The sequence below is a fragment of the Ostrea edulis genome, chromosome 10 (assembly GCF_947568905.1).
Source record: "Ostrea edulis chromosome 10, xbOstEdul1.1, whole genome shotgun sequence".
Lineage (NCBI taxonomy): Eukaryota > Metazoa > Mollusca > Bivalvia > Ostreida > Ostreidae > Ostrea > Ostrea edulis.
The window spans coordinates 8062181-8072221 of NC_079173.1; the positions used below are offsets into that span (position 1 = coordinate 8062181).

The 10041-nt window shown below is 34.8% G+C and overlaps 1 protein-coding gene and 1 long non-coding RNA gene across 2 annotated transcripts in view; one reads left to right on the plus strand and one right to left on the minus strand.

Annotated features, from left to right (window-relative positions):
- LOC125666704 (integrin alpha-4-like) overlaps positions 1-9273 on the minus strand; it is a 46603-nt gene extending 37330 nt beyond the window's left edge. Inside the window, exons 1-3 of the mRNA XM_048899928.2 lie at positions 8827-9273; positions 4619-4746; positions 1394-1473 (exon numbers count right to left, since the gene is read on the minus strand). Of these exons, the coding sequence (XP_048755885.2) occupies positions 1394-1473; positions 4619-4746; positions 8827-8981 (363 nt within the window). The 5' untranslated portion in view covers positions 8982-9273. The remainder of the gene's footprint in view (positions 1-1393; positions 1474-4618; positions 4747-8826) is intronic.
- The window catches only part of LOC125666706 (uncharacterized), an 18818-nt gene continuing 13969 nt past the window's right edge, over positions 5193-10041 (plus strand). Inside the window, exon 1 of the long non-coding RNA XR_007366827.2 lies at positions 5193-8591. This is a non-coding gene — a long non-coding RNA (uncharacterized LOC125666706). The remainder of the gene's footprint in view (positions 8592-10041) is intronic.

A 10041-nucleotide genomic window follows, 5' to 3' on the forward strand; every position in this document is an offset into this window, starting at 1 on the left:
CACTGATGTTGATGTGTAATATTGATGTTGATGTAACACTGATGTTGATGTAACACTGATGTTGATGTAACACTGATGTTGTTGTGTAACACTGATGTTGATGTGTAACACTGATGTTGATGTGTAACACTGATGTTGATGTAACACTGATGTTGATGTAACACTGATGTTGATGTGTAAAACTGATGTTGATGTGTAACACTGATGTTGATGTGTAATACTGATGTTGATGTAATACTGATGTTGATATAATACTGATGTTGATATGTAATACTGATGTCGATGTGTAATACTGATGTTGATATAATACTGATGTTGATATGTAATACTGATGTCGATGTGTAATACTGATGTTGATGTAACACTGATGTTGATGTGTAATACTGATGTTGATGTAACACTGATGTTGATGTAATACTGATGTTGATATAATACTGATGTTGATATGTAATACTGATGTCGATGTGTAATACTGACTGATGTTGATGTGTAATATTGATGTTGATGTAACACTGATGTTGATGTGTAACACTGATGTTGATGTGTAATACTGATGTTGATGTGTAATACTGATGTTTATGTAACAATGATGTTGATGTAACACTGATGTTGATGTGTAACACTGATAATGATGTGTAATATTGATGTTGATGTGTAATACTGATGTTAATGTAACACTGATGTTGATGTGTAACACTGATGTTGATGTGTAATATTGATGTTGATGGGTAATACTGATGTTGATGTGTAATACTGATGTTGATGTAACACTGATGTTGATGTAACACTGATGTTGATGTGTAACACTGATGTTGATGTGTAACGATGATGTTGATGCGTAATACTGATGTTGATGTGTAACACTGATGTTGATGTGTAATACTGATGTTGATGTAACACTGATGTTGATGTGTAACATTGATGTTGATGTGCAACACTGATGTTGATGTTTAACACTGATGTTGATGTGTAACACTGATGTTGATGTAATACTGATGTTGATGTGTAATACTGATGTTGATGTGTAACACTGATGTCGTTGTGTAACAGTGATGTTGATGTGTAATACTGATGTTGATGTGTAACATTGATGTTCATGTGTAATACTGATTTTGATGTGTAATACTGACTGATGTTGATGTGTAATACTGATGTTGATGTAACACTGGTGTTGATGTGTAATACTGATGTTGATGTAACAATGATGTTGATGTAACACTGATGTTGATGTGTAACACTGATGTTGTTGTGTAACAGTGATTTTGATGTGTAATACTGATGTTGATGTGTAACATTGATGTTGATGTGTAACACTGATGTTGATGTGTAACACTGATGTTGATATAACACTGATGTTATTATGGATAACAGCTTGAAACAAATATATACAAACCACTAGATTTTGACTCGTAATCAACATGTTCAGCCCCAGACCTTGGTTTTCTTCAGGCTTGATAGCAGGAAAAGCACTACCTAAAACGAAGGAAATGAATCTCGGAAGTTTTTTTTTCACTTGATAAGCCAAGATAGTCCAGAAATCTCTCAAAAAAGTCGGATTTTATTTCATTGTATAAAATATACTACTCGTTCATAGGGCTTAAAAGTTTCAATACACCTGGAACAAATCTTAACATAACTATTCCGTTTGCCTTTTGTTATCCTTCCCATTTGTGAATTTCTCACTCAAGTAGACACGTCGCCAGCTGTAGGAGAAGTGCCACAAATTTTGATCCATACATGGTGACCAGGTTCGTAGCAGTGAAGGTTCTTTATTCTGTCAAAGTCTCACGTGATATAAGATGTCCTTTTCAAGGTCATATTAATAATAATGGCTGATTTGTGTCATTTTTGCATTTGATCGTACGTCTTTTCCTTATTTCGAGGCGAAAAGACAACAAATTAAACGACAAAATGTAGAAGATGACAAAATGAAAGGACGACAAAATGAAGATTACCGACTTTTCACCCCAAAATAACGAAAAGACGACAAAACGAAAGTAAAAACACCGACAAAATACATGCGAAAAGACGACAACAAAACCCCGTAAAATAGCGAACAATTTTATCATCTTTTCGCTTGGTGTTTTGTCATTATTCTGGACAACAAAACGAAGTTTAACGACTTTTCGTCGTTAAATAACGAAAACACAACAGAAGAAACTTAAAGCTGACATGAATTTTTAAATTTAGTAGGATTCTAAGTGTCCACCATGTTTCTCTATAGCACTTATCAGTTTAGCAAAATAATTAATGCTATCAACAATTCAATTAATGCACGCAATAATTCAGAATTGAAGATATCATTCATATTCTAAGAGATCTTTAATTGAATTCTTGCGCACATAAAATTAATTGATGATATGTTCAAAGAACCAAAGATATCTTCAATTATTTGCGTTTATGTTAATTTGGCGCTCCATTCGCACATGCATTCAATCTAGATGTACTTTAGAATTAATTCATTTTTGCTCTAACCAAAATCATGTTTCTAATTTTCAGAGACGAAATAACTAATATGAGAATCCTTTAATTTGAGCTCTGTACTGAAATGCAAAGAATATATCCATATACTAATATTCCAACATGGTATAATTGAACGTGTGTAAATGCTGTATAAAGCACATAGAAACAGGAGGTTGGGTGGCAAGGGTGCCAGGTCTGCCCCCCCCCCCCTTTCCATTATCTTAATACAAATCCCATTATGTTAAATGTCTTAGGTTTGTCACGCTGTCGGGATCGACAATCGAGTCAGTGACTTCCGGTTGAAACAAGCATCTTAACCACTAGACTACCGCGCGCCATACGTAAACTTGTCACGAGAAATTCACACTTGCATGCACATCTTGTAATATTCCATGTTAGGTGGATATTTGGATCGGTTTCCTCATAAATTGCAAAAATTAGAAGGTTCCTGTTAAAGTTCATGATTACGTTCATATGATTTACAGGCATCTTAACAATGAGATTCAAAAATTCAAAATATTGGTAAATAAGTATTCACTTTCGAAGAGTGGCGCAAAATCTTTCAAAAGCTCGGTTGTGTACATAGATTGGACCATAAGTCCATATCAAACTTCTTGATTGAAAAACATTGTCAAAACTTATTGCGGTTTGCTTCTCCATTGTAATAAGCACTATCAACAGGTTCTCGTGGGGAAATCACCACTCCTTCACTCTCAGGAAGGTCCAAACGTGTCAGATATTATCTGTGGACCTACCCCACTAGATGTACAATTTCTTTTACACTGTATTTTAAATATTTTCTACAGATTTTCTGTAGGAAAGTGCAACGAGGATCCATGGCCCACATCGCTCACCTGAGTCACCTTGACCCTGCTGGATTTTTTTTTGAAAAAAATTTTTTTTTTCAATATTTATACCCATTGAAACTTTAAAAGGGTTCCGACATAACTGAACATGAATTCACAGAACATGGGGATGCATCAGTTGATGACAATATGACAAACATGACCTTGCTGTTCTAGGAGAAGGCCAAGGTCACATAGGTCATGGTATAAAATGAAAGGTCTTGCCATGAGAAAGATCCATGAGCATGTACATGTATATAAAAAAATTAAAAGTTCTACTTTAAATAGTGCATTGAAAAGGTCAGATTTTTTAAAGTAGATCTTGCGCCAAAGTCACATGGTTTCAAAAGGCATTGCCTTAAAGAATCTATATACAAAATACACTTTAAACCCATTGCTTTTTGTAAGTGGTTACTAAATGGGACAGTCCTTTGGATGAGATCACAAAAACTGAGGCCCCGTGTCACATCAGGTATGGCACGATAAAGATCCCTCTCTGCTCAATGGCCATAAGCACCGAGCATAGGCTTAAAGGGACTGATTCACGATTTTCTCCAAAATTTTCTATTTCACTTTCTCAAAATCTACTGTCTAATGTGATTAAAAGATTTCACATAAAAATCATGGTTATGCATTATCACAGAAGCTCATTTTAGAAAGTTATCATTATTTGTTTTGTAAACAAAGATTGGGGTATGTTTTTGTTTACATTTTCAAAAGAAATGGATATTGATCCAAGTTTATTATATCTTTCACATTTCAAGCATTTTGGGGGTAAAATGTGTCATCTAAAAGTTAAAATGTGTAACTATATAAAATTAGGGTGCTTTACATTACAAAATCAACATTTCACTTGTTTGTTTGTTTACATAAAAAGATTCGAGTCTTTGTTTACATAACACAGATTTCATGCTAAAATATTGGTTTTATTCTTATATTCAAAAGGTCAAAATTTTGGCTGTCAACATTAAATGAGTTATATTTTTAATGTTTAACAACAAAAATGAAAAATATTTTTATCAAAAATCGTGAACCAGTCCCTTTAAATTTTACACCCCTTCATCAGCAATGGTGACTTCTCCATATGAGTGAAAAATTATCCAGTGGGACGTTAAACAATATACAATCAATCGATCAATCCACTTTACAAGGCTCCCTAATTGAAATTCATGTCGCTAAATGAATATGCAAATGATAAACAGCTATCAAAATCAATATTGCAGGTATGTCACGAGAACTTCATAATGGCCATGCGCAGATGATGTAAAGAATGCCGAGTTGGGTAAAATAAGGAAAAGCTGAAAGCTTACTTTCCGCTCTGATGTTCAGCATTGTACAAGAACTTCCGGTTGAGGAAGTGGTCACGATCGGACATCGATATATCGCCCCAGGCTTGCTGATACCAGAGTAATTCTGTCTCGAGGCACCAACAAGTAGCCTGGAAAAAAAACAGAATTATAGAATTTCATAATTTGCTTTCGTCATCATATGGTTGGACTTATATGCATGTTAACATTTGTTAGCTCGTTCTAAAAAGAAATCATTGCATTACAAAAACACCCATTTACATATAGTCATATACTCATAAAAGTTTTGTTTCATGTAGATTTTTTCAAATTACAAGTTCATTCTGAAAACAATTTAACAATTTCTAGTGTTTAACACATCTCATTTTGTTTTAAACATAATATTTCTCTTGAGCTATCTATATGTCAACAAAAACATGGCACTAGAAGTCTGCTTTACATAACAAAGAATTGTGAGTGCTGTATCTCACTTGTACTTGAACAACTGATTAAAAAAATTTGCTGACTATTAAAAATACCTTAGTTAGTTAAGCATTGTAAACATTAAAAATTGGGAAATAAAATTTGAGAATTTTTTTTTAGTTCAAATCGTGTCCATGCCCCTTTAAAATATTCCAACCCAACGTGCAGGAAAATATCGAGGCATCTTTTATTTACTTTATATATCACGGTGCTCTTTACCACGTGATTTCTTTAATGTTTTAATGTATTTATAATTTTCTGCATAAAAGGGCGATGCGGAAGTTACAATTCTCCTTGAAATAAAAACCTATATCTATATCTACAAAAGAAATAAGTTAAATCACGCATACGGAACAAATGACAAGGAATTTGAAGACAATAGAGGCAATTGAAAGACTTGTACTGCTCAACTCAAGCACTCGTGCACTAAAATGTTTAGTCATTCAATTTATTATATCAATAACTTATCACAAATACTTGTATCTCGTGCGGTGGTGTAAACACTGACTCATGGCCTATACGATTACTACAAAACGTACGTAAACTGCCGAACGAATCTTAGTGCATCATAATACAGGGTGTACGCTATAGAAAATTAATTATTCATAATCATAATTTCTTGTGCTTTAACTACTAGGCAGTCCAACGTAGGGTGTAAGAGATTATAACTGTTACATTATTGATTGATTCAGATAAGAATGGTGTGGTCTGGTTACAAACAATAGGCGACGTAAAATTCAAATTCTAGTTTGTTCCTTTTTTACAGGGCAATGTTATCTTAGAACGAACGCTTGTTACGGCGAATGTATGCTAGAGGAAAAGAATGTATATATTATTTTACCTATCCGAAATAGAATGTTCCTACTTACGAACTATTTATTTGTTATTTCTTTCAAGATTTTTTTTTTAATTACAAGCAGAGCGTGGGAACTAGCGAGCTAGTATACTGCACAGGTGACTCGTTTGATGTTAATGCTAATCTCAACTTTATGACAAACGGGCATGGATTTCTCGAAACATAAGTCCAAACTTTAACTTAAGTCTGAGATTTTACTCAAATTTTGACTGTTCAAATAAAAGAGAATTCAAACTTAAGTCTGAGATTTTTTTTGAGAAATCTAAGCTGTCGCTTTTCTATCGTCGACTTCTCACATTCCATTATCATCTGCATATGGTGTTTATTTCACTAAACTGATTCGAAACGCGAGAGCATGTTCTGCGTATGATAAACCACGACAAGCTACTGCCGAATTGATGACTTAGACACAAAATTAAGAACCGTCACACCCATGTTTACATGCATGTTTGTCAAAAGAATGTTCACATTGTATAAGAATATGACATCGCAACTCGAACAGTGAACAAGAGTAGAACTCATCCTTAAGGTTGAGGACCAGTACACCTAGCCACTTGAGGACCAGTATATCATTTAATAACTTTTAAAGTGATGACTTATCAACGATGCTGATTGGTTGAAAAATTCGTTTGATTTTTCTGTCAAAATTTCGTTCGAAGTTCATCTGCACTAAGCACGAGGGACTACTTTTCTCTGGAATGCGTCTTCCCCGTTCTAATTTTAGCGCTATTTATAGAACGGGATTTTTCACACAAGCATAACGAAATGCGTTTGTTTAATTTTTGTTTTTCATTGCTATCAAAAATAAGCGCAACTATAGATATGAATAAAATACAAATTAATTTAGAGAAACAACATACATAGGCGATGACGTGGCAGAATAGTCAACTTGATGACGTATAGACCATCGACCACTTACTGGTAGAAGTAGACAGATTCACGAGTTCCCGGTATGAATCGTCTGCTTTACGAGATCGATATCATGACGGAGCAAGTGGCGACTTCTGATCTGGTAAATGTATCAATGAAATTGAACTGCGTTATATGGGGCTCAGTCAATGAGTGCGTTTTGAACTTTTTCCTCGATATTGAAATGGAGCCGAATTGCATTCCACCGTTCCAACGACACAACCAGTGTTCAACGTCTCCTCCAACACGATGCAGCATAAATCCAGTCACCACTTGTTATCTTCCTTTATATTTAATTCAGCATTTAACCATTGCACCTTTAATTTGGCGTATAATCCATTTAAATCTGCACAGTAACTGTTCCTGACCTGAACGCACAGCCATGCCGTTTTGTTTTTGTTTTCATTCTTACCTATATGTATTCCTACGCACCATTTCAGAAACTTTAATTCAAGCTTTTTGATGGGAGAAACTATTTGTTTTTCTATCTTAAAAACATAATTAAATGATAAGAAATAAAACTTATAATTCTTTGTTTGATGCATGTATCAAACAAAGCATTGGACGGAAAACTTTTTTATCAATGCGCTACGCGCATTGATGACGTTTTTTGTTCAATGTTTCGTTTGATACATGCATCAAACAAAGAATTATAAGTTTCATTTCTTAAATCTAGCTACTTGTGAACCAGTACACCTAACCACTTGAGGACCAGTATACCTAGCTACTTGAGGACCAGTACACCTAGCTACTTGAGGAACAGTGCACCTAGCTACTTGAGAACCAGTACACCTAGCCACTTGAGGACCAGTTCACCTAGCCACTTGAGGACCAGTTCACCTAGCCTCTTGAGAACCAGTACACCTAGCCACTTGAGAACCAGTACACCTAGCTACTTGAGAACCAGTATATCTAGCTACTTGAGGGAAAAGAGTACCAATTCATTTCCCATAGACCTCAATGTTAACATTTGGCCCTCTCACTAATTAACTATATCGATTTTAAATAAATGACCGCAAACATTTCAATGTTCATTCCAAGTGTTGATAAAAAATGACAAAAAATATATAGGGTCCTGTGCCTTTTATAGGCCATATTTGTACTTTTTTAAAACACATAGCAATCTGCAGTAAATTACACACTTCATTTTAAGCACACCCCTACCATGGTAATTTCCTCAGTCATTTCTCGATTTTGTACGATAATTTTTCATCCTGTTGACACCATGAAATGTCGGGAAAGAGCCAAGGTATTACAGAATTAGCTGTCAAATTTATAAAACAAAATAATAATTTAAAATATATATCGGTGAAACTCTAGTAATTAACACTTGTTTTTACTAATTACCTAAAGATATCCTTCAAGAATGATTTAGTTTATTTAATGCTCTTCCACCTTAAATCAATAGCGTTGGTGAGAACCCGTAGTTCATTTAATGTCCACGTGAGCTCGTACGATGTAAAGTGAGATTTCTCGAAATATAGAGCAAGTTACGAAATTCATATGATGTACATTGGCGGATCCAGGATTTCTGAAAGGGTTGAGCGTGTAAAAGTCAAGTATCAGCCAAAATACTGTCATTCTGGGTGCCAAATCTGGAGTTTCCATCCACATACAGTGCATGCCAGTAATTCCTTGTGAATTTGTGACAAAAGGGGGGAGGTGGGCCCCTCGAGGCACCCCTCTAAATCCACCGCTGATGTAAAAGATAGACGAACAGGAAAGTAAATCAAAGATTGAAATGAATCAGTAAGACATTTTCAAACTTTCTACAGTGTATAAGTAAATCACCGGCTAGGCATATTGAGGTATTTTCTACCGTATAATTGAACATCTTTGTATTGTTTGTAGATTTTTAAAATTGGCGTATTTCTATCATTCTAAAAATGTCTACAGAATGGGGGGAAAAAACTATCATAATATTTGTGTCGACTTGTCTATGTACAAAGTAAAGTGCATGATATAAACATGCTTGTCGCCTCACCATTTCCCCTGAGCGTTGGTGACGAGTTCAGTTGTAGCCCCATAGTAGGATCCTTGGGTACCCGTGTAAATTATCGCCTTCTCCACGTCAATGTTGAACCCCGAAACAAATCGAAAAAGCATCAACACTGTCACTACTACTTCATTTATCTCCATTTCGACAAGGTACAAACACTCAATTCAAAAGACGTTGAAATCAATATCCTGGAGTGATACACTTCATTTCCGTACTGATGAGGTTTACGGTATATAATTTCCGATTTTCTAAGCTACAGTATCCCCCCAGTCATTATGTAACATAATGTCACATTTCAGTTGTATAAGATTGCGGAAACTGGATTTTGTTTTCTTTCGGGTTTTTTTTTTCCTTAATCAAAGGACGATCGACGTCTTTTTGTTGACATATCCATTTACATGTTATTTACACAGACCAGACCACGGCCCTATTACCAGTTTCCGCGTCAGTTTCCTTGTACAGACAGATCACCGCTAAACACGATTGTATTGTACATTAACAGTAGTTTAACTGTCAATGTTATACTAAGAAAAATGTACGCTTATTGTTTATATATAGTGAATGATTTACTGAGTTATTTTATTGGTTCATTAATGCAATTAATAGATATACGTGATATCTGGATCTGTCTGAGATGTATGAACACAGGCATCTGTTTCTGTAAATAACTTACGACCTCTGTATACTAATAATAACATAGTATCAGTACAAAGCACTTCATGGTATAAATATTAAAACGGAAAATCGAGCTGTAGACCCATGTTTTGTTGCAGTTTTCGGAGATAACAGGCAATAAATGCAGTCATGCCATTCATGGTTTTTTAGTTGAATGATTGTACAATGTAGTAAGTACATATACGTAGCATATTCCCTGGAAGATCAAAAGGCCGACATTATCAGGGTGTGCCATTTGTGAAGCTAGGTACCTTGTGTTATTATTAGTATACAGAGGTCGTAAGTTGTTTACAGAAACAAGTGCCTTCTCAGTTCATCAAAAATCTTATCATTTCAGTGTTTCCTATGAAGGACAACTCAATCTACCCTAGAAACTGCATGTGTAGACGTTAGAGTTACCTTTCTTAATATAGCTGCTGCAGCGATTATATTTTCCCAATATTTTGCGTTTAGTATCTTAATCGGAAATGAATGTAGAATACAATTAGAAGAAAATACACGCTTCATGCAGTAATCGCAATTCAT